A 25,297-nucleotide genomic window follows, 5' to 3' on the forward strand; every position below is an offset into this window, starting at 1 on the left:
CAAGCCGCCATTTTTCAAGATGGCCACGGATTTTAATAAATTATTATACCAACTCTTCGATGAAAGAAGTGAAAGACAGGCCTTTGATTAATTGAAAGCAAAAGCAAACTTTTATCATGTAAAAATCGCTATCCATTTGTTTTTTGAAGAAAAAAATAACTTTGAGCAGCCATTTTTCAATATGGCTTCGGATTTAATCCTAATATTGTACAGCCCCAAGGTCTATAGAGTTGCCGCTTCGCTAATATAGGTTTGCTCACGCGCCCATCTTTTACCTTCGAAAATTCGCGACTTTTATTGGCTGCCGAATATGACGTCTCCCGTAGACCTTAGTGAAGCATCGTCTGCTTATGTATAGTCTTTCGAGGCGCGAGTTGTGCAGCTTGTGCTGTATTGGCATCCTCAAAGGTAAATTAATTACTTTATTCTGATAACTTTTTTGTATGAAATATTAATGCTAAATTAGGAAGCTTTTAGAGATATTTGGAACTTGCTTCTTTAGTTTATTTGTATTAAGACTTAAGGGATAAGACTAGGGACTCGGTTCGGGTTGTTATAACTTATTTGGGTGCAAAACCAAAATACTAATGTGAATAAATTGTATATTTTTAGATTCATACATAATAAAAATTTATGAGCCATGCCTGGAACAAGGTGCGCGGTCGCGACGTGCAATAATAGCCTAGTTTTAACCAAAAAGAATGATAGTACAAAACATATTGTGTATCACAAATTTCCAAATGACATTCATAGGAGAAAGGTTTGGGCATTTAAATGCCGCAGAGAGGATAAATTCAATCCCATGACTAGTCATGTTTGCTCGCAGCACTTTAACGAACATGCCTACAAAAGGGATCTTAGGTCTGAGTTGCTGGGGATTCCTAATAAAAAGGAATTATTGGAAGACGCTATTCCAACTGAAAATTTGGGACTGAAAGGAAGTCAAAACTGTAAATCTACAGAGAGAAAATCCAGAGTGCAACGAAGAGAGGAGCGAGTCATCGTTAACGATTTAATAAAGAAATCTAGTCCTTCTGCAATTGATAATCTCACGAATGAAGCAACTAATGTTCAAACTAATTGTGATAACATGGATCGTAGCCCTGATAATATGATTCCTAAACGTGATACTGTTGTTTTTAAACGCAAACCATGCTGTAAATGCGAGAGATTAGAGAAACAAAATAGAACATTACGAGCTCATTATAGCAAATTGAAAATTAAAGAAATGAAAAATGAGAAGAAAATTAAAGAATTAAAAATTGAACAAGCAATGAAGAGTGTAATTAGTACTGAAGAAGTAAAGAAACTCAAGAGAATGAAGAATGACAAAAGGAAAAAAGAAGAATTTAAGGAGAAATGCACCAATATTTTAAATGATATTTTCTCACCTAGTCAAATTAAGAAACTAATGGGGAAAAAAATGGTTATCTGGTCTGCCGATGATCTCGCACGGGCTTTTACTTTGCGATACCTTAACAGAAAAGCTTATATGTTTTTAAAAAATGACCTGCGATATCCATTACCAGGTTTGTCAACATTAAGGCGGTATGCATCAAAACTAAATTTAAGACAAGGAATTTTACAAGATGTTTTAAATATTATGAAACTAGCTGGATCTAAAAAATCAAATATAGAAAAAATATGTGTCATAACGTTTGACGAAATGAAAATTTCATCGCAATATGAATATGATGTGAAAGCCGATCAAGTAGTTGGAAAACATAGTCAAATGCAGGTAGCAATGGTTAGGGGCTTATTTTCACCTTGGAAACAACCTGTTTACATTGGCTTTGATACCAAAATGACTAAAAAACTGTTGTTGGACATAATATCCAAAGTTCATGAGGCAGGGTATTTAATAGTCTCATCTGTCTGTGATATGGGGGGAGGTAACATGGGTTTCCCCTTTAGAAAGTTTTACAAGAGACCTTTTATATAGCAACACTAGCTCAGTCTCGGTAAATGTAAACCCAAAAAATGTTCCTAGGGAAATTGCTGATCCCAGTTTAAATTCAGTAAGATTTGGTACTAGTTCCTTATGCTCTGGAGAAATTGGTATTTTAAAGAGTGTAGACAACATCGTAACCCAAGATGGTAATGAAGCAAACGAATTCTCAAAGCTTGAAGAAAATGGGCTAGAATACATGTCTGGTTTTATAGCCAAAAAATTCTATAAAAAATATGCCAATCTGGATTTAAGAGACTCAAGTCAGAGTGATCATTGTTATCAATTACCATCTTGGGCTACAATATTATCTTATGGCGGTTTAATTGTTCCTAGCTCTACTTTCTTAAAAGCAATGAATTCATTTGAAACCATTTTTCGTAATTTCCTTCCAAACAAAGTCCTCTCCAACGAAATAAATATTGTTAAAAACATATCCAATTCAATTCACCAAGAACATGAAACTTATCCTTTGGATTTAATCCATTCATTTGTCAAATTAAGAATTTTCATTAGAATGAAATATCACAATTCAATCAAGCCCAGCAAGACAGATTGTGGGAGAAAATTAGGTAAAAAATTTAAGAAAATTGTAAACTAAAGTTCCTATAATTGTTATAATTGGCTGGAGTTTTCAAATTAAGATCTCAAAACTCATCAATAGAAATAAAATTCATTTCATTGGAATTATACTTGGTTTAAATTTTTTTGGTCTAATGCATTGATTACTTATCACCGTTATTAAGTAATTGTAATCATTTTCCTCTTGAATTTAAAGAAAATCATAATAGGTACTGAACTATGAAGTTTGATAGAAGCATAAAGTTTCGGTTTCTGCCTTACTATTTATTAAAATGTGCACAATTATCTATGCCAAACCCTTTCTAATTATTTAATTTAAAAAATATATAAAAATTATGCCCTATAATTAGCGTTTTAAAAATAAATTTCATGGCAATTCTCATATAGTCTACCGTACAGAATCAAAACCGCGCGCGCTTGAGGTCTAAGGCTGACGTCACGTAAGGGGGGGTTGGAACAGACTCTAGAAATCGAAAATTTATCTCAGGCGAGCGAGCACCCGTTGAGTAACATGGGCCTTTGATAAGACACTTCAATTGAAAGCAAAAACCAAACATCATGGAGAAATGCTCATCCATTCTGATGTGTTTTCAGGATAAACATTTTTTTAGAGATAGGGTTAAAATACTTCACTCAATAAGTGGCAAACGTATTATGTCTAGACTATACGTTGAAAGCGTGTACTCGCTTTTCAATCTTGATATTGAAGTAGCGACGTTATATTTTATGTAAATTAAATCTAATTCTTCAATATTTTTTTCTTCTAGACTCTCTTCTACGGAAAATATTCTTAAAAGCTTACTTTATAAAATTGAAAATATATTCAAATACTCGAAACACACTCACTCCTTTTAGCCTAGACTCTTCAGAATAATATTTTTAGAAATTCTAGACACGAATTGGTTGCGCGTGCTTAAAGTTAAATAATCTCATCTACATTATTAAGAATAACGTCTCGTTAAATATGAAAAATGAAATAGAAAAATATATTTCAATAAAATTTGAGAGAAAGAACAATGGTAAGTTATCCAGGGTTCGTACATAACCTGGATAAGTCAGGGATTTGGAAAAGTCACGGATTTTGTTTGGTATACGAACCCTGTTAACAAAATGAAAATTTTGAGATCCGTATAGAGGCCCGGGCGAATGAAGGAGGTTTTGTTGCGTCGTTCAGGCACTTTAATCAATACCCTCAGGTTTCATACACCGGTTAGTATGATTACTCTCACTGAACGCAGCATCCCTTCCCGCTTCTCCTTTAACTTTATCTCGTACAGAACGCGATCCCAAAGTTTATTATTTACTTCCGGGCTAGGCACGGATAATATGACCAATTTTAAACCTACTCTTTTTCATTTGAAATCCTTCTAAAATAGAATTTCGAAACTTTTCAAGAATCGAGAAATACGAATAAGCCTCATTAGAGAATGTCTGTTTCTCTGGAATTTCTGGTAATTGGTCATCAGAAGTGCTTGATAAACGCTACTTTTCTCTATAAGATTCAACGTTGCGTATTAGTACGCCTTAGCTTTAATAATATTATCAAGTTCGCTTCTGGAACTCTGTAATAATCATCGGATAAGCGGAAAAGAAATGTTTTTATTTATTTTCTGATTTATTTATTTACGAGTTTCACTATCACGGTGTGCTGTGAGATCTCAACCGAGCTCAAAAATGTTTATAGACCTATAATAATTAATGTATTTAGGTATGTACTTAGAGTGATTATCCCCTCGAATTAAGAGTTATACCAGGACATATCCTAAACTTTAAATTTAAACGCAGAACCATTTCTCGAATGATAAATGCTATTTTTCGTTCGTCGTAATTCGACTCGACGTCCCTTTTTCAGTCGAAAAATGTCAGCATTTGTTTTCCAAAGCACTTCCTATACGAAAATACCGAAGAATTGAATACATTGCCAGACAAGAATCGGCGCCCGTAACCCATAGACCGTATCGATTTAAAACGATAGCTATTTCATTCCTCTCTTTGTAAACAGTACAGTTTTATGTACGGGGTAAGGGCACGCGCGAACCGCTCGAGGTTTTTGATTGAAATAGTACATACCTTCATCGTATGATAAAATGATATTTTACCCACGTATGACTGGCCATCGAGGAAAATGTTTCCGAACCAATTTACTTTATTCCCAAAACACGTTACGACTCTAAAGTGCACCGGAGGTAAAGGTTAAGCGCAGTTATACGTAATGTAATTGCTCCTAAAGATAAAGTAGTCCGTACACTTTCGATTATAGGTAACGAGACAAAGATCAGTGACGTAATACGTATAATTTTAAGCGAACTTGAAGGATCCAAAAAAGGCTTAACATAAGTTCTGTCAAATATGTTTAGGCCTGAATATATTTGTATCATTTATAGGGGGCGCTATACGGAAGTCATTCATTCAACATCCCCAGTGCCTTATTTCTGTTTTTCCTATTTGTTTTTGGTCTAACTAATTAGTATTCGGGGTTTGACTTCGAATGAATTAATGCGAGATCAGAGATATATCAAAAGCAGTTTCAAGTACTTTTTTTGAAATTGCTAAACCGATATAAATGCCTTCTCAGACGTAAACTTTTTACGATTTCTATTTTATGAGTGATAATTTTTTAAATGACTTTAAAATATAGCTTGGTTTCCATGGTAACCAATAGAGTTGTTAATAAAAAAAATAACAAAAAAAAAAACAAATTAACTCGCTATCGTCTGAAAAGGCCTTAATTCGAATTAAAAGAAATATGTATATATTTCCCTTCACTAATGAATGAAGTCGGCGTGATCCTTTGATGTTTAACACGCGTACATAACGAGTTGAAAATTTCTCAGTTTCCACTTTGAAAATTAAAAAGGAAAATTTTTCAATTCAAACCCTTAAAATTTAAATATCTCGTGAATTGATATTCCATGCACGTGCCACGTTTCTATCTACGTAATCCGAGTTAATGAAGATTTATTAGGGGTATTAGAAGAACAAGGTAGACGGGTGATGTTAAATCCACCCCCTATTACGCTTTCAACCTATTACTCGTTACTAATCGAATGAACTTCCGCAGCATCTTCACTAATAAAGACCATTCTTTCTCAGTTTAAAAATTCATCGAGATCAATTGGGCAAATTTTTGTATTTTTTGTATGGTATTTTTTTATTGAAAGTTAGAGAAGGCTTTGAATTGGGCAAAAGGGTGCATCGTCTCTACTAAAAATCAATATCGTTATCCGCGTGTATAGCTTATTTACGCAACATTAATTGCCATAAAGCGTTTTGCGCTGTCAAACATTGGCGTATTTATTTCTCGCTTTAAATCGATTCGGAAACGACCCAACCCCTTCCCTCCCTCCCTTATATATGTACCCAAAATCAGAAGTAAATAATACTTGAAGTCGTCAAAAAATATTAGCCCTTGGCGATAATTCTAATATGACCGTAGAAAAAATCTAAACAGCTCTACTATAGGATATATTGAACTTTTTTTTTAATAAAAATTTTACCAGTAAAACAATTGGACAGAGAGGATTTTAAAATGTTTAATGTTAATGGTTAATGCACTTCTGACTGAGAGGAGTAAAAACTTTTAGAGGGCGAGTTTTATATCTGCCTTTCCGAGTCGATGATTTCGTCCCGGCCAGAAACAATATTATTAATGATGTTTGCTTTTCAGTTGTTAGAATAATCTAGGGTCATTAGCCACGTCCCATCGCCCACCCATAAACATTTTCACTTATATCCGTGAACATCATCCTCGTTGTTGTGTGTTGTTATTTTACAAGAGATGGTCCACTGACGCTTTTCCACGCATTTATTTACTAAGCATTCAATAGACTTAAGCGGAACGTCATTGGAACAGTCTATGTACTTACGTAGAATCTCGAGCTTTGATTTTATATCTACGTGTATGGCTGTGTAAGACTAACGTAGGTTATTGAACGGATGTTAGTTTGTGGGTCTGTATGTTTGTTTGTGTTAGTGTGTGGTGCCGTGGAACGCGAAAATTAAGAATCGTTAAAGTATTGGTGAAGATACAGTTGCAGCATTCACGCCGACCTCGCGAAACTTTTTCTGGCAATAATAGGAAGTGTATAATGTTTAATCTGTATGCTTTTATTCGAAGAACAAGGGACAATATAATTAATACGTAAGATAAAGAAGGGGAGAGCGGTATAGATTTTCTATTTCACGTCTTCTATTTATATTCAATTTAAAAATTTCATCCAAATCTAATAGGTATCATAAAGGCTCATTTAATGTGGTGTTTATTAAATTTTCGCTAGTACACACGTAGATATTAATGTATTAATTAATTACAAGTTTCTTGTTAATCTATGATGTTGTACCTCAAGTAGTGCACCCAATTAAATATATTTAATCGATGTTTTATGAGCTGTACCTTTTATGCCCCCGTGTACTTTTAAAACCGTGAAAGTGGCATGGAAATATTTGAAAATACATTTATATATATATATTAAGTTAGGTGAGACGCGGCGACCGTTTAGACGTCTTTTAGAAAAGCTTCAAGAAAACTTTAGAAGCTCGAGTGCATTTTAGAGGAGAGAGAGTAAAAATTTGAGAAATAAATCGGTTAGAAGAATAAATAAATTCTTAAAGTCCTTATTTGGGCGAACTTTCAAAAGCAGACGACGTGGGATGCCAAACGCAGGCTGCCGCGTCACGCCGCGCGCGTTCCTATCGGTTTGTCGGGATTTGAAACTTCAAAGGAGAAAACCCCAGGCTCTTTGAAGCTCTCAACAGCTTAAATTCGATATAGTTTACATTATTTCTCAGAAAGAAAGAAAGAAAAACGTCTTTGGAGCTATCGAAGCTCGACGAAAATCGAAATTAATAGATTGAAACCGCCTTACCACTAAGCAACACACATACATCAAGTGACGTATAACCTAACCGCGAAAAGCTTAACACACCGCGTGCCCGGAGAAAAATAGCAATGCCTTTGCTTAAAAATTCCTCCATCAAAAGGGTTTCGTTCGCGTTTGTAGACTAGTCCTAGCCTCGAGTATCGTTCAACCATAAGTTCGTAAGATATGTTCCATAAGTTTATAAATTCCGGTTACAAACTGGAGCTTGTCATGAAGTGACGTAGTTCATAGATTCGAGGTAAAGCGACGCCTGGTGAGGCGCTGTCAAAGGCTTTGTGATGCAGACTAAATAGGACCTAGATGGAAGTCCAGCAAAATTAACCACCGAGTGTAGTACTTCAATTCTCGCTTCCGTCGTTCTCGAACTAGCTCGAGTTGTAAGTCTCTAGCATTACGAAGTATAGGTTGTGTCATACTTATGGAAAATATCTTATGGTTCAACTTAATACCATTCTAGATTTCTGAGAAGGAATTAAGAAATTAAAATTGTAGGTTTTATTCTCGGCTCGGTTGTCTCAGACTCCAGTATGGAAAACCTTTGAAAATGGGTGTCGAATGTCACGAAGAAGTCGGGGAGTTTTAATATTGACATAAATGACCGGTGATTTCATATTGGTTCGATAATTATATATTAGTCTTTTTTATTAAACGATATTCTACAAATAAATGGGAAATTGATTAGGGAATTTGGAAATGAATAATCCGCGAAAACCCAGGAGGACAACTTAAGTTAGTCGCGGTATTACAAAGGCTACTCGGAGCCGCGTCTTGACGCGTGACTCTGGACGAAGTTCACAAACCATTTAAGTCAATCTTGATCGTGAATTCTCTGAGAAATAAATTCCCCGTATTCTTGAATATTATTCTTTGGAAATAAAACTCTCGAAAGATGATTTTACGATAACCCGACCGGGTCCGGGTGACTCTCGAACTCTGGAAATGGAAACTGGTCCCGGACATTGAATATCTCTTCTTAGAAAGAGTCGCTCGAGTTCTGAGATACGCATGGTCCGATGCTCTCGCTCTGATCGGATATAAAAAACGGATCCGGTGCTGGAAGAAGAAGAAGAAGAAAAAGAAAAAGAAAATTTGGACACACTCTGAAAAGGGATGAAAAAAAAAGAAACACGAAACGGGAAATCGGTGACATTTCCAACGATAAATTGCTAGGACTATTTTTTATCGCGCCCTAGCTGCCCGTAAGTGGTCGCGCTACAAACCCCCAAATACATCCACCGTTTGCCTTCTATTGCTAAATCACCGTCTTCACTAACCCAAGGGCCCAGATTGCGGACTACTTCCACATCTCCAAATAATTTTCTCATGACATAGACCATTTCGGAAAACACTTATAGATAAACCAACACACAGGGGCGAGGTCGCCATTAGGGTATTCTCCCTGGTGCCAAGACGCAACGCCAGATGTAGCCCGAGGTCACTACAGGCGGGAGAATAGCCAACTCGCACTGCCTCTAGCGGTACTTCTTGGCTAGAGGGAGAAGACTCCAATGGCGGCCTCGCTCCTGTGTGTTGGTATTCCGAAATGGTCTATAGCTAGCCGATTTTCGGACGAATGTGACCCCTATTTGACCTCTTAAGGTCTTAACTTCGGCCGCTCAACTCTATCTATACCTTTTATACCTTAATAACAGAGATCGTAACCTTATCGTAAACACATTTATCAGGTTAGATAAAACCTTTAGATCATTCGCAGCTCACCTATCCTTGGATGCTTTAAGAAGAAAATGGGTGAAATAATTTGAACCAGTTATATTTTTACTAAGAAACTTACAGACACCCTAGTAGCGAGAATTTTGACTGATCTCTTCATCCTCGTGTTCTCTCGTGTTTAGGCCTTATTTAGAGAGGCTATGAAGAGAGCGGATGCCGTCATCAAAGGATCCATCTATCCCAAAATGTATATCGGTGTAAGGAGCCAGCCAGGGTATTTAAGGGTTCGAATGGGAGAAAGATTTTTCGAGGTTTATCGGGCGGAATCTACCGGACAAGAAATAAAATAAGAAGTATAGAGGATTCTAAGCCTAACCCAAACTAATACGTTTATATATAAATTGATTGATATACCAACTTCTCCAGCACCCTTAATGGTTTAGCTTCGTTCATCACACCTTTACATCAATTTTTATTTAGCGAAACCGTGTTAGAAGTTAATTACTAGATGTAGAATCATCAATGAATGAAACAAACAGGCTAGCTGTGTCTCAGAATTAAGGGTTCTTTGGCGTTTTGAGTGGAAAATGTTTTGTGACATTTTTCCCTAATTTCTCAAATGCAGTAAATTGTAATTGCATTTGTCATAACAGAAACCGTTGTCATAATTTTTATTATTACTGTGAAACACAATTATCTCCCATTATCCCGACAGGCGACTTTAGTATCCAGTTGTTGTTTTTAACTGCAACTTTTAACTAATTATCAGAGAAAGACCCGCTATATACTTACGACCATGCCTTGTGTGTGTTTTAATATAACGAAGATAAGAGCTGACCGATCCTAGCTTCCTAAATACTTTTAACTTAAAACGGGCCCGGGGATCTAACACTAGCGCCCTTGGTGACAATAACAACATGTCCTTGCAAGAAACGTAACAGCAGCAAATAAAAGTGTCCAACTCCTCGTGTAGGGAAACACGAGGAAAAGTGTAGGGCACGAGCTACTGGTCCTAATATTGGCGGGAGTTGGTCGGTGGCGCGCGCTTTTCTATCTAGACAATTTATCTTTTTGGCGGGCAGGGCATTATTACCGACTAGGACGGAAAACAATTGCACGATTCTAGCTCCAATCTCCTCCTTACAACGGTTCAAGATGTAAACGGGAATGCCGTAAAAGCCCCAGCGTGTTTTAGGCGTTACTGTAAAATTTCGTCGTCTCCCCGCCTTTGTTTTAAATCACGAGGATGTAATGAACAACTATATAAGTATAACAACGCGCTTGGGAAGAACCACTATCATTTCCTCTTGTTATATCAAAATAAAGGACCAACTTCAACCCTATAATCCCGTACTGGGCGTCTGGATATTTTGCCCAATTGTTATCTTTTCTTTCAATTAGGCCTACTGGCTTCTCCCCCTTTTAGTCTTTTCGGAGTAGAAATTAACAGAGCTATATCTTTCTCCGTGAAACAAACATTTAGCTGCGCCGAAACTTTCGCCGTTAGGCTTAACAACTCTCTCAAGAAAAGTCCAAAGGAGAATCTGCTTGGGTAATGGCGACAACGGAACGAACAAAATGTCATTTTCTAACTCATACTGAAGAGCGTTAATGGGAGAAGGAATTTGCGGCGGTATTTTTATTGTTTTTACTGGTTACCCCAAGTATTCTTTTAATTGGGTTTAGGCTTAATTAGTCTCCGTAGTGTGATAAGATCGTTTTGGACGTAAGTGAGGAAACACGATGTTTGCGATTAAATTAAATCATTTAGACTTAAAACATCAGAGACGTGTAATAAACAAAGGCATTTAAAAATAACAATAAAATTTAAAGTTTAGATGCACTGGGGAAATTGAAACCCTTAATGTCAAGACAAATTTTTCCGTTTGCTCGTAATTAATCCTTGTTTCTATGTAATTGGTTTTTAACGTAGGTCGATGGAGATTTTTTGTGTTGAAAATATTAAACGTCCTCTTTTGGCACAGATTCTTCATTTAAATTTATTTATTTGTATTTTTCAGGTTTCAGTTCGAGGCAGTATTTTAGAGTCAAACCAGTAGATTTGGAAATAACCGAGGGTCAAACCATCGAACTTCAATGTCACGTTGGAAACAGAGCTGGTGCTGTTCAATGGAGTAAAGACGGCTTCTTACTAGGTAAGTTGTTGACTAAAATTAGGCCCTAATTGAAACCATAAGATTATAAGATATGTTCCTTCCATAAGTATGACAATACGTATACTTCGTAATGCTAGCTCTAGACTTACAGAGACTCGAGCTAGTTCGAGAACGACACGCGAGAATTGAAGTCCTACACTCGGTTAATTAATTTTGGAGTCCATCTAGTCCTATTTAGTCTGTACTAAGCCTTAGACAGCGCCTCGAATCTGTGACCTACGTCACGTTGTGACAAGCTCCAGTGTGTAACCACTGTTAAACTTATGGAACATATCTTATGAACATTCCTTCATTTAAAATGCTAGGCTATTGTTCCTTTCAAAAAGGACCTTAATTTGTTCCCGTATGGCTTTTATAAACCCTTTTAAATTGCTACGTAATTTCTTTCTTCTTTGGCTATACCGGTAAATACTTGTCCTACAAGTAAAATAACATCCAAGAAAGAAAGAAAGATTGAAAAAAAAAAAGACATTTACGCAACTGCTCATCGAGAGATTTCCTCCGACCTTTATAAGAACCTCCGTGTTTTTTAAGTGTTCTATAGAAAACGATTGAGAGAAAAAAAAATAGTTGAAGCAAAGCCATATACACCAGATTACACCAGGGTACCCCTAGAGTATCCAAAAAGCTTCCCTACCTTACAAATATATACGAACGGACAGAGCGGTACTTAAAGATATAAATCTAGTAAAGGGCTTTTCTTATCCAGTGTAGTCAGTCATTCATTCGATCTGTGTTAGTGAATGAGGACTAGGGTATTTAAAGGATTGCTCAAATGCGTACCGATACCACCTGAAATATACCTTTAAAATTCTCAATCGCGGTGTAAGGATTGTTAGAGTAATCATATTTGCAAACCACCATAAAATAGTTAGTCCAAAGGATTGCTTTGACGTATATTTACTGTCTTTCCCAACTGATACTGTACTCCTGTCCCATATATGAAACGGTCTTTTCTGTGGTCAGGGCTTTGCCAAAGAGGCCAAAATTGTGGGGTCCACAATAGAGTGGTACAGAGAGCGGAGGAGCTACGAGGACGTGACGTCAATATTGGTATGATACTCTAAATTGTATGGCCTGAGCTGACAACTCCAATAAGGTCGCCAAAACCGAGAGTGTGACGTCATAACAAAGTTCGTAGTCGCGTGTATCTTCTTTTTATTCAAATTTGAAATAACAGTATGAACTTTTGGCTCTTGAAAGATTCTAGCGTAGTACGTATCATTTAAGTAGGACTTTAAATGTGTATTACGAGTTTGAGACACCATCCCTATCCTTGGATCAGTCGCCTTGGGTTCAACTCGGGTTCCCCTCGTGTTCTTTGGGTTGTAGTGAACGTTGGAATGCCTGGACAAGCTGAGATCCCAGGAGCAAAGTAAATTGCTTGGAAGATCTCGGGGAGTTCATAAAGGCTATATATGAAAAAGGTTAAAATATCGGTTTTCCCCGGTGCTCGTTATCGAATCGATTTTCGGCTTTGCTTTAACCCTCAAAGCGCTGATGAAGAAATGTAATACTACTTACTCTCTAGATGGATATTTGCTCAAAAGCTACCCACCTACCTACCTAGTCCCCCCTCCCCCTCCCCCCGGTAACCGGGCGACAATGTTTTGGCCCTATAAAAAGAACAAAGAAAAAATTACGCTTTTTTATCTTTTAAAATCCAAAAGAAGAAGAGGTAGTTATACTCTACTCATTGCGATCTAAGAATTAATTCGAGTTGTTTAAGAATATTGAAATGCCTATAGGAAGCTTTCAAACTACTTTTGCATTGGTCAAATGGCATTCAACCATACAGAAATGTAAACAAACATACCTACTTAATAGCTCGAGTACATCTTATTATTATATCACCAAAACTGAAAGATAAAGATTCTACGTGCCACTTCTATTATTTTCCTCTTTTTATATACATATTTGTTTCTATTCCCCTCGTGAATATTGTTGCCAGGTAATTATTTCTACCTGGAATGTCTAAACACGAAAATTTCCATGAAAAAGTTAAATATTAATGGCTATATTTATATTAATTCAAACGAAGGTATTGGGTTAAAAAGTTGAGTTTTTTATTTTTAATTTTTTTTTTCCAACTTGCCCTAAGCACTTAGTTTTCTTGTCATTCCCATGAGCTAGTGTTGAAGGCAAATTATTTTTTTCATTCGAGGTTCTAACTAATATCTTATTCTCTTTTTCTTTTAAAAACGGGTAGCAGAATTTTAATTAGCCCATTCTTCTTGACAATTCTTGAATTCTAAAAGAATTTAAATTTTTTAATACCCCCGAGAAATTTATACAAAATTTTAATTTTTATTATTTTATTTTTTTTTTCTTACAGAAGTGAAAGAAATTTTTTTCACGGATTTTGTTTTTATGGAATATAAAGCTTAATATTTCATTTTTAATAAAACGCAGTAACGAAGGGTAACATTACGTATTAATGTTTTAATTTTATCGCAAGGAAATAGGACTTAATTCGGTTCATTTGAGGCCAATTTGATCTGGGAATTTGTTAGAAATTATATTTTTCCTATTTGGAAATTATTATCGAAGATTATATTTTGTCATAAGTTCATAGGATATGTTACCACCATAAGTTTGTCACTGGTAACTTAGAAACTGGAGCTTGTAATGAAGTGAGTGAGGTAGGTCATAGATTCGAGGTAAAGCGACGCCTGGTGAGGTGCTGCTCTCAAAGGCTTAGCACAGAGTAAATAGGACTAGATGGAAGTCCTGCAAAATTAACCACCGAGTGTAGTCAATTCTCACTTGTCGTTCTCGAACTAGCTCTCAGGAAGTGAGGAAGTCTCTAACATTATGAAGTATAAGAAGTGTCATACTTATGGAACATATCTTATAAACTTATGATAAAACGCAGTGCTCAACGAAGAGTAACATTACGTTATAATTTTTAATTCCTCTTCCCAGAAATAGAAATTAGTACGGCTCATTTGAGGCCAATTTGATCTGGGAATTTGTTAGAAATTATACTAGTTTTGCTCTACTTGGAAATTATTACCATAAATTAGATTTCGTATAGTGAATGCAACTCTCTTTTTCTTTAATTTGCTTTCGCTACCACTTACAAGTAACATCAAAACCAAATTAGTTTTAGCTGGGGGATAAATTTGGCTGTAGACGTGATGAAGAGTTATTAAGCCTATTTTCCCAACGAAATAGAATTACTTCCCAAAAACTTTTACATTCCCTAACTGACATTCCTTAAGTTTTAATCACGGCGACGGTAATTTCCCCTTCATATTTCTGGTGTCTAATTTAATCAGCTATCTTATGAGGTTGCTGGAATGTACTCGGGCAACGTTAAGGTTTCATAAAAGACGCGTATTCCTTAATTAACATTATTACTCCGTCAGTTTCTTAATTGTTTTGCCTCACCATCATTCGTAATGAATTAAGAATTTGTCTTAGGCTGGTTCCTCATTAAATTGCACGCGCGTTCGCTTTGCTAAGTACTTAAAAATATTTATGTACTGAACAACTTTAATTTTTAATTTTTATTTTTCATTCATTTTATTGCAGGTTTTCAAGCTAATATTCCAGGTTACCCTCGTTATAAGATGGTAACCAATGAAAGTAGAGGGATTTTTAACCTTATCATTTCGCAAGTACAATTGGAAGACGAAGGAGAATTTCAGTGCCAAGTAAGAATGGTCAATTTATTTGCTAGGGGAGATTGTTTATTTCAAGAAAATTCCACTTTAATTAAATTAATCATTTGTTTATAAATTAAATAAATAAATTTATTAAATAAATAAAATTATATTAAATGAATTATATTTTGATATCCAGGTGGGTCCAGCGGAAGATATGGAGCCAATCCGAGCCAAGTCTCATTTGACTGTTTTAGGTACGAACACCTAACTATATATATTAGGCCTAATTTGCATACTTTGATTAAGTCTGGTATAGTTTATTTATCAAAATAGTGATTTTCTTTCTAATTATCGCAGTGCCTCCTAAACGTTTAGAAATCCGGCATTTCGCCAATGGAAGTCAAGTTCCGATACAAGAAGAAGAAAGGGTCACTTTGATTTGTCGAGCGCACGAAAGCAGACCGGCTTCCAGATTGAAGTGGTTTCGAGGAGGCGACGAAATTCGGCCCGGAGGTTTGGTATTTATACTCATTTGCCGTAATTGAATGCCTTAATTGACATTAAATTTCACCCAACTGAAATCTATTAACTGAAGTGAAAGGGTTCGCTTTAATTTGATGTTATTTAGTTTCATACGTTGTCAATTACAGACTAAAATTCATTGCCAGCTAATAAGAATGATTGCGTAACCATTTTCTCAACGTATTTAGGCGGTTTTTGTTTCAAGAGTTAGACTAATCATTTTGTACAGTATGACGAATTTTACCTCGCGTGTCCCTAACGTCGCGTTACTATACTAACCAATTAAGTCACAGTTAGAAATACGAGGCGAAAAAAACCTGCGCAGATGTTTCGGGACATATAAGGGGTTACAATGATTCCTGTTGCCAGTAATGGACATATTATGGTACTTGTTTACTTTAGGCAGTTACCACGTTAATGAAGAAGAAAAAGCTCGCGGGAGACGGCGTACCACCATTAGTACTTTGACTCTTTACGCGCGTTTGGAGGATCAAGGTGTTAGTTTCGGTTGCGAAGCCTCCCACGCCGCCCTTAAAGTCCCCCTCATGGTCTCAGTCGTCATAAGTATAATACGTAAGTAATTCAGAACTGACGTTTCCTTACCATTACAAAAAAACCCCTAACATCTTTGGTGTGGTTTTTCTCGCGTATCAGACGCCCCAAGTGCCCCCGAGATCAAAGGTTACAAAGACGGTGACGTCGTTCAAGTAGGCGATAAGGTAACTTTGACTTGTACCTCGAAGGGTGGCAATCCACCTCCGACAATGTTGTGGTATCGCGGAGACACGGTTATCGATCGGACATCGACAACTTCCGATAGAGTTACTATCAATTCCTATACCATGACGGTGGAACAAAGCGATAATAATATAGTTTACCGATGTGAAGTGCAGAATGCCGTCACAGCCCGACCCTTAATGGCCACAATTTTACTTAAAGTTCAATGTAAGATATCTTAGTTCAACATAATTTTTTAGTACAGGCCTACTTGATGGTAATTGGAATTTATTAATAGACGCGCCATCGAAGATCTCAATTACTGGTCCATCCGAGTCGGTTATCGGTGAACGCGTCATCATGACGTGTACCAGTTCCCCCAGTAACCCTCCGGCCGAAATCTATTGGATTGTTGATGGGAGACCAATCGTATCCATGCAATCAGTCGAGGAATCGGCGCAACACGGTTGGATCACTTCTTCCAACGTGTCAGTTGTACTTAACAGGCAGGTAAACTATCATTTTTAAACCAGAGACAATCCACACCTTCCTCTATACAAATTTAAAATTACCGCGATTAACTTAAGTCCGGTAATTAGTGGTTCTAATTAAGTTTTGTATTGATATAATTCGAGTGTAGGACCCACCTTCAAAAACCTTCACTTGCCACGCGTCTAGCGAGAAATTAGGCGAGACTTTGGTCAAATCCGCCACGTTAAATGTTTTACGTAAGTATTTTCGCCTTTATTTCTTGAAATATACAGGGTTGAAACCTTCAATGGCGGCCAGACTCGTATTTCATTTATTTAATAACAGATCCCCCTGGTAAACCAAATATCACCGGATACCATGAAGGCAAACGTATTTTGGCGGGAGAGTTACAAAGACTTTTATGCCAATCAAGCGGAGGAAATCCATTAGCCGTTCTCACTTGGTGGAAGGACAATGTTGAGGTACGAATTTTTTTTTCATATTACGAGCCTTAATGCGTGAAAATTCATGGTACATAAGGTGATTTGAAATTAAGCTAAGCGCGCTGGGAGATCGTAATTACTGACCTATCATCGCTAAAACTACCTTGGTCTTCTGTACACGGAGTTCCAAATAGGGTGGTAGGACCGGAAGTACACTAGGTTCTTCAGACAATTTTGAGTCGAAAAAAAAAGAAGGAAAAAACCAACTCATTGTACTTGGTACTAACACCCTGTAGAATGGTCTGGTACCTTTAATAATGTCCAGTGAGAAAGAGGGCGAGAGAGTTCCTTATTTTAGATAATGGTCAGCTATAGGTCTAGTAGGTGCTATCGGTTTTTTCTTGGATGTGATTCCATTTCACTTTGGAATATTAGCTGATAGGTCTATCTATCTTATCTTATCTTTAAGGAGTTTCTGTTCTTTCGCACGCCTTTGCAGTTACAGGGTTCGGTGAGTGTCTCGGCCAGCACGGTGACGAATGAACTTCTCTATCGTGTTCAGGCGAGTGACAACGGAGCTACTTATCGTTGCCAAGCCATTAATCCCGCCTCGCCGAAACCCATCGTCACCTCGATTACAACCCACGTCTATTGTGAGTACTTAGAGATTAAGGAACCCCCGGGCGGGACACCAGGAAAACGAAAAAAAAATTACTAGGTTTTATCGCTTTTATTATCCGAAAGGTTTCCATTAAGGTTTAAAATGAATTTTTACCAAATTTGCCAACATAGCTTACCTTACTATCCCGTGATTTATTGCGAATTTTCTCTTTAAAATAAAAATGATATTTGGGTCCGTCCGGGATTTGAACCCGGGACCACTCGCACCCTAAGCGAGTATCATACCCCTAGACCAACGGACCTTGAATGCGTAGTGTTCACATTATTAACTAGAAATGAAACCCATTGTGTAAATTGTAGAATAAAAATTCTTATTGGGTCCGTCCGGGATTTGAACCCGGGACCACTCGCACCCTAAGCGAGTATCATACCCCTAGACCAACGGACCTCGACATTTTCCTTTCAGTTTCTCCTCAAACTATCAGTATGTCAATTTCGCCAACTCATCCCAGTGTCGGCGAAATGGTAAGTGACGTCACTGCCTCGATATGATAACGTATCTAAAATCACTTATTATTTGTTTGTTTTGCTTTTGGGGAAAATATTAGGTTGAAGTATTTTGCGAAGTCGGTAGTAGCAATCCTCAAGCCATAATCGCATGGTTGAAAAACGACAACATTATGATGGCAACATCGGAGGAGTCAACCCTGTCCGAGTACGGTGGTACGTCAACTAGAAGTATCTTGAAGATAAACGTCTCCTCTAATGAAAATGGCGCCAAAGTCACTTGTCGCGCCAGCAACGAGTTTGTTGGTTCCGTATTGGAAGATAATCTCTTCATCGAAGTTAAATGTAAGCAATTAATTTTTATTTTAATTATGGACGGCACCAAACTTTAATATTACATCCCCCTCTTCCCCAAGTTAAACCTCGTTTCCTGGTGAACATCCCGCGAATTTTGAACATAACCGAAGGCAAAAGCGCCATAGTCAACGCGACCGCCATTGGAAACCCGGCGGACATCAATTACATTTGGTACAAAGCCAATAATAAGTTGAAAGACGGTTCGCGAAACGAAGTATGGGATAGCATTAACCGTGGTAACGAATACAGAACGGTTTACAAAGGCCCGATTCTTCATATGCTTCGAGTTACCAAAGATGATACGGCCAGTTACACCTGCGAGGCGACCAACAGCGAAGGTTCCACTAACGTCACCTTCCTCGTTGATGTCTTATGTAAGTACCTGTTGTCTGTCTGTCTTTAACTAATATTGGTATCTTGAACAAGATATCATGTTGTTTATTTTCAGATCCGGCAAAAATTCGCAAAATGACCCCAAGTATGGCGCTGCTCGAAGGTGAAACCGCTTATTTCGAGTGTCACGTGGATGGGCATCCAATGAACGACGAAACCGTGCAATGGAAACGAGATGGTTACGATATGAGTCGAACTAAAGAAGTTCGGATTAGGGGAAGTTCCTTCTTTACGCTCGTTAATGTTACGCGGACGGATACAGGGACGTTTTCATGCGTCGCTTTTAATGGAGTTGGACAAGAAAGTGTCGAGTCCACCAATTTGTTCGTTAAATGTAAGTAATTAGAAAAGAAAATTCGGACACCCTGTATTAAATTTTAATAATTTTTTCGATTCAGTCGTTCCCCGACTTATCCGCGATTCTTCACCATCGGCTGTGGCGGCATCTAGCGGTGACACGGCTAAATTATCATGCTTAGCCGAAGGTTATCCTCCGGTGTCCTTTGTCTGGTCAAGAAATGGGAAACCAATTATACCGGACGACGAAGAGCTACCGGAATTACTGCCATCGCGTTACAAAATTAACAACGAAACTTTGAGCTTTATCAGTTGGAAAACAACACTAACAATCCAAGATGTCCGACCTGTTGACCTTGGGTTTTATACTTGCGTTGCTCAGAACACCATGGGAACTGATCATGCCAATTTGAAACTCAGGGAACGAGGTAAGAAGGGTAATTTTCTTTTTAATGTTAGGACGTTACGTTGTCTTACACCGGAAGTTCGGGTCCTTCAGGGATTCCGGACCCTCCTCAAATGTTACGGGTACTAAATACAACCAGTAACAGCGTCATCTTAACTTGGGAGCCCGGGTTTAACGGGGGAGAGACGCAAACTTTCCAAGTCATTTTCTGGGAGGTTAGATCCGGTGAAGTAAAGACGATAGACGTTAATGAGGACGCAAATTACTTGATAATTAACCATCTTCAACCATCGAAAGAATATATATTTTCGGTAATTGCCCGTAATACCTACGGGGTTTCTGATGCCAGACGTAACGAGTTTTCAGTCAAAACTTTGGGTAAGACAACCTAAATTATTATAAGTAACTTGAATCCATTTGTGTCCGCGTTATCTTCGAGACCTTGAAATCATATTTTAGAGTTCATGACGCAAATATTGTCGTCATCATGACCTTGAAATCATTAATTATATTTCATGAAGAATGATCATGACGCAAATCTTGTAATTATAATATTTAGGTGATCGAGCCAGTTCCGAAGCAAATATCGCCGTAACAGGGGGTCATTCGTCACCCAGATCCACGGCGGTCATCGCTGTGTCCCTGATCAGTTCCTTGCTCTTAGTTTGTAACGCCATTTTAGTCACGTGTTTCATTCGCCGGAGAAAGCGTATCGCATTACGTAGGTTCCATTAATTATATTTTTAATGATCTGTATTTTAAATTTAATTGTAAATAAATATACCACCCGGAAAATGTAGATATTTAAAGGTATATTCCCCCAAACGGTGTTTTATACACAAAAGATTTAAATTTTTATGAAATCCGTAGAAACACGTTGAATTATTCAGGCCAATTGTTGTTTTTGGGGTTTATATCACGTGGTACCATAAGTTTATAACTGATATGTTCCATAAGTATGACACTTCCTATAGTTCGTAATACTACTAAGAGACTTACAGCTCGAGCTAGTTCGAGAACGACGGAAGCGAGAATTGAAGTCCTACATTCGGTTAGTTTTGCAGGACTTCATCTTCCTACTTAATCTGCATTACTAAGCCTTTGACAGCAGCACCTCACCAGGCCTCCTTCGCTTTACATCGAAACTATGACCTACGTCACTTCATGACAAGCTCCAGTTTGTGACCAGTGACAAACTTACGGAACATATCTTATGGCGTGCACTAGGCTTAATTCCCGGGCGAGACTTGCCGTGTTTTGTCGTGTCAACAAGCGCGGAATATCTTTCAAGTCCCTAGACACGTGACTAGAGCCGAAACTTTAAATTGTCTCTTTGCATATCGAATCTCAAAAAAAACATTATATTTATTCAAATCAAAATATTCCCATTGGGACGGGTTTTGCTTTTCTCTTCGAATATTTGCACGTTTTAAGCTTAGGCAGTATAAAAGTAGGCTTAATGAAGAAGTCCAGTAAATGAAGTACTTATTCGACCAGTGTTACTTCCGGTAATCGTCAATAAAACAGAACTATATACACGAGTTTATGTTTTTTCAGTTTCGAAAGAAAGAAATGTTAGACAAATAGTGACAAGTGGTAGTAACGGTGAAAGTTTGGGTTTGTCTTCAACCGAAACTCGAAGAACGTCTTCGAACCCGAGTTTCAACAGCGCCACGGACATTCTGCCACCTCATTTTCCTTCGCCCAAGTCACCTTGTATCAGGGAATCGGGTTTAACGACGGCTGTAACCACTTCGAACCACAGTACCGCCGCGCGTCTTCAGATGGTAACGAAAATTTAATTCCTGAAAGTTAACCGTTTTTGCCTCCTTATTAGACCTTTGACCTCACAATTATAGTTTTAGGAGTCCACGGATACCTCATACCGACAGAAGTGCCTCACGACCGAAGTTGAATACCCTGTTAACAGGAATTATAAACGAAATACTGAACGAGAAAAACGTAAGTTGTTCTGTTGGGGAAAGACCCCATTGCCCACTCTTATTCCCAGAGAAAAGTAGAAAAATACCCCTTAATGGCGGCTATAAACAGTTAAATTAAACATGGTTCATTAGTAATTTCAACAAGTTGGGAAAACCAAAATATTACCTCTCCGAGTCAAGACGACTACTTACAAACTTATTTACCCAGATATGGAAATGTTTCTTAAGTTAAAATTTATGAAATATTAAAGCAGTATACAAAGCATAGCAAATATACTGTAAATCAGACGACATTTTACATCCAAAAATGATATACTTGTACACATTAAAATCATCCGATGGGGGAGAAACTTGAAATGAAGAGATAAAACTTTGGAGGGATACTACCTTTACGTGTTTGTAAAGGCCCAATTTTCTACTCCTCAACTGTATGCCCTCTATGTTCAAAGCCATATTCACAACAGGGTTGCCATATAAACACTATCCTCTCGTTTCACCTCAACGATTTTCTTAGTTTGTCAACATGACTGTTAACGTTACATAACACCAAAGCTTATTTGTGGCTACACACACTGAAAGTAAATGCGTACCATGAAAAGCATGAAAACACGAAGCTATTATCCCATTACGATCAGACCTTTCACTGGTCTGGGCTGCGTTCAGCAGAGCTCACCAAAAAAGACAGCGGATTTTGGAAATGTTTACCGGTGAGCTCTGTCGTCATAGCTTTTCTCCGGTCATCGGTGTTTTATAAATGACGCTAGCGCAATAAAGCGTGCAAGGTACCAAGGCTTAACAAAAATTGTATGATAACATATTTATAGAGATAGATAACAACTTTTATAATTAAAATTAGAAACTAACATATCTCTTAACATTCTCGCGTGATCAACTGGTTTCACGCCAATTAAATAGCTATAGTCCCATAGAGCTATTTGTATTGATTCATCCATGGTTTTTTCGCCAAGCTGAGAACTACACGTTTTACGTCACGTTATCCAAAAGGCCGACTATTTTCTTTGAAGACCGCGCTAGCTCAGCGCTAAGCACCGTGACGTCAATATTCAAAAACAAAATCCCGTTATGTAGGACACTGCTAACAGCGCTGGGCTCTGCTGAACGCGGCCCAGATTTCCACCATGATTATATAATCTAAGCCTAATTATTTAATAGTGTATTTAACTTTCGGCTCACTCTGAACCGTTAATGTCTCTGCATTACAGAAACGAAAACCAAACCCAAGCGTTTACTGTTTGGTTCACTAGGCCTATTAACAAATAATAGTTCATTTGACCAACATTGTAGCGTTGCGCTTGTATTCACTTTAGGAAGGATTATGCTATAAACAGATGTAGTATAGCTTAAGTAATATATAAACATCCATTTTAAATAATAACATTAAAAAAAATCTTTGGAATATCAAAATGAAATAGAGCTTTAAAGCTACAAAAGTACTAAATGCATCATAATTACGAAAAATATTTCCACACATTCATTTTATATTATGGAAACGGGAATATTAAGGTTCTGAAGGATTTCTTTACACATCAAAACAAAAACGAACTTCTAACGCAGCGCACTAGTGTAACAACGGACGGACACATATAGACAAACACATAGACTACTGTTTTACCCTTTCCGTATTAATTTTGAGTTTAGAGACATGATTATCTTAAATATTAAAATAAATATAATTAATATTAAATATTTTCTTCGATAGTTGTTCGCCTTATTGAGCGTTACATCGTTTTGAAAAAGAATAATTAAACATTCTTGAGAGACTTGACTAATATTGGCGTTTGAAATGAAGCATACGCCGGTTGCGTCGCCTTACTCAAATAGGTAGTATATAAGGGTGTCGAATCGCAGCTATGGATAAGAACAGCGCAATTGCGTGAAACTCTGGTGGAAGCCCCACCTTAGGGAGGCCGGACGTTTCTCGTAACCCTGGCCGATCGCCGCGTATGTCTTAACCTTAACGATGATGATGGAGTAGAAGCCAGGTGTACAGACTGGTGTCCATGTGGGATGGACAAAAACAAAGACCAGAAGATGGTGGTGTTAGAAGCCAGGTGTACAGACTGGTGTCCATGTGGGATGGACAAAAACAAAGACCAGAAGATGGTGGTGTTAGAAGCCAGGTGTACAGACTGGTGTCCATGTGCGATGGACAAAGAGCAGATGACGGTGGTGATTAGAAGCTAGTGTGTACAAACTGGTGTCCATGTGGGATGGACAAAGACCACAAGAGGGTGGGGATTAGAAGCCAGTGTGTACAGACTGGTGTCCATGTGGGATGGACAAAGAGCAGCAGACGATTGTGATTAGAAGCCAGTGTGTACAGACTGGTGTCCATGTGGGATGGACAAAGACCACAAGAGGGTGGGGATTAGAAGCCAGTGTGTACAGACTGGTGTCCATGTGGGATGGACAAAGAGCAGCAGACGATTGTGATTAGAAGCCAGTGTGTACAGACTGGTGTCCATGTGGGATGGACAAAGACCAGAGGCTGGTGATGTTAGACAGGCAATGGAGTAATAGCCTGTAAATGTAATACAATTTTCGAAATTTCCGGAGATTGAGAACACGTTTGCTCCGATTTGCAAACTGCGAACGCGGTCACGTGGGTATAACAACAGACAGACACACACACACACACACACCCACACACACACACACACACACAGACTCGTCGAAATTAGAACCTCTCCGTGACATACGTCACTCGGAGAGGTAAAAACCCTCCTATACTAAACCCTCGTTGTACCCCGAAGCTGACGATGCATTAAGGTGTTATCATATATATATATAACTGTGCAATGTTACCATGTTGTTGTTCGTTATGGGCGGGGCATAATTTCTATCTCTTATGACGCAGCGAAAGCGAGCTTTGCTTACGAAGAAAACGTCCAACTCATAGCGGAAAACGATAGATTACTATTCGAGGTAAGTTTTAAAATGTAGGCCTAAAAATAAATTGAAAGCTGCGTTGAAAAATTAACGTCATTTGATCACTCAAGCTTTCGAGTGATATCGGAAAACGAAGTGGTATATATTCGGGCCACGCCCCCAGAACGAGGCAGGGTTTTACCGAGGTTAAAGAAATTGAACCCGAAAGATATCATTACGATAATAAACAAAGGCCTAAACCGTATTTAGAAGAAAGTACTTCTAGACATCATTCCCCTCGCGAAAGACATACTAGTAGTGGTAGTAGAAGTCGAACAGTTGGTGAAACGACACATTTTTTGGACTTAAACGATAAAGATTAAGTTAATGGTCTATTGAAAAGCAAAAGTAATTACAGAGCTTCAAATCTGTGAATATTAAAAATGACTAAAACACTAAAACCAAGCGTGTATGTGAACCGTCACGGAGTTTAAATCGAAATGGTCCATTTTAATTGATCAACATATCCATTTGGTGTTGATAATATACGCCTAATGACTTAATTATGTTAATTATCGAATTTAACGTCATTGGTAAGATACCAATTACGAAAACTTTGGCTACGAACTGCGAACTGCACCGAAGTAAATTTTAAATGAATAAAATTAAAAATATAGGTATTTAATTTAATTGGGATTATTTAATGGGGAATAAATAGATTTAGAATGTTTTGATTTTAAACAAAGCTCTAATTAATATATTTGAAAAATGTATGTAACATTTTTAAATACACGCATTTTATATACTTAAATATTACATGTAAATAAATATATTGATAATGATTTTTAACCTTGAAAATTAA

General features: G+C 37.6%; 2 protein-coding genes and 2 non-coding genes across 6 annotated transcripts in view; 2 read left to right on the top strand and 2 right to left on the bottom strand.

Moving 5' to 3' along the window:
• Positions 1-25,297, top strand: part of LOC149705052 (synaptogenesis protein syg-2-like) — a 71,884-nt gene extending 46,587 nt beyond the window's left edge. The window contains exons 2-22 of the mRNA XM_089865224.1: positions 11,103-11,237; positions 14,796-14,917; positions 15,066-15,123; positions 15,227-15,382; positions 15,794-15,964; positions 16,046-16,336; positions 16,407-16,618; positions 16,749-16,836; positions 16,925-17,061; positions 17,522-17,675; positions 18,110-18,168; positions 18,252-18,495; positions 18,567-18,881; positions 18,956-19,234; positions 19,299-19,625; positions 19,697-19,981; positions 20,163-20,324; positions 21,161-21,390; positions 21,469-21,565; positions 24,425-24,492; positions 24,567-25,297. Coding sequence (XP_089721350.1) covers positions 14,834-14,917; positions 15,066-15,123; positions 15,227-15,382; positions 15,794-15,964; positions 16,046-16,336; positions 16,407-16,618; positions 16,749-16,836; positions 16,925-17,061; positions 17,522-17,675; positions 18,110-18,168; positions 18,252-18,495; positions 18,567-18,881; positions 18,956-19,234; positions 19,299-19,625; positions 19,697-19,981; positions 20,163-20,324; positions 21,161-21,390; positions 21,469-21,565; positions 24,425-24,492; positions 24,567-24,818 — 3,669 coding nt within the window. The 5' untranslated portion in view covers positions 11,103-11,237; positions 14,796-14,833 and the 3' untranslated portion in view covers positions 24,819-25,297. The remainder of the gene's footprint in view (positions 1-11,102; positions 11,238-14,795; positions 14,918-15,065; positions 15,124-15,226; positions 15,383-15,793; positions 15,965-16,045; positions 16,337-16,406; positions 16,619-16,748; positions 16,837-16,924; positions 17,062-17,521; positions 17,676-18,109; positions 18,169-18,251; positions 18,496-18,566; positions 18,882-18,955; positions 19,235-19,298; positions 19,626-19,696; positions 19,982-20,162; positions 20,325-21,160; positions 21,391-21,468; positions 21,566-24,424; positions 24,493-24,566) is intronic.
• Positions 220-2,640, top strand: LOC149705053 (uncharacterized). 3 transcript variants are annotated; one of them, XM_089865210.1, is made up of 3 exons: positions 220-408; positions 613-1,529; positions 1,614-2,640. In XM_089865210.1, exons 2-3 carry the CDS (start codon positions 641-643, stop codon positions 1,940-1,942), a joined length of 1,218 nt encoding a protein of 405 aa, XP_089721336.1. In that variant the 5' UTR covers positions 220-408; positions 613-640; the 3' UTR covers positions 1,943-2,640. The 3 variants fall into 3 exon arrangements, with proteins under 3 accessions (XP_089721336.1, XP_089721335.1, XP_089721334.1); XM_089865209.1 differs by having other exon boundaries at positions 613-760; positions 827-2,640; XM_089865208.1 differs by having other exon boundaries at positions 613-2,640.
• Positions 17,874-17,945, bottom strand: TRNAP-AGG (transfer RNA proline (anticodon AGG)). The gene has a single exon. It is a non-coding gene; the product is annotated as a tRNA-Pro (tRNA).
• Positions 18,020-18,091, bottom strand: TRNAP-AGG (transfer RNA proline (anticodon AGG)). Its single transcript has one exon. It is a non-coding gene; the product is annotated as a tRNA-Pro (tRNA).

This window comes from Phalangium opilio, unplaced genomic scaffold, assembly GCF_054372755.1.
Source record: "Phalangium opilio isolate 3A_F unplaced genomic scaffold, DU_Popi_V2 ptg000014l_1, whole genome shotgun sequence".
NCBI lineage: Eukaryota > Metazoa > Arthropoda > Arachnida > Opiliones > Phalangiidae > Phalangium > Phalangium opilio.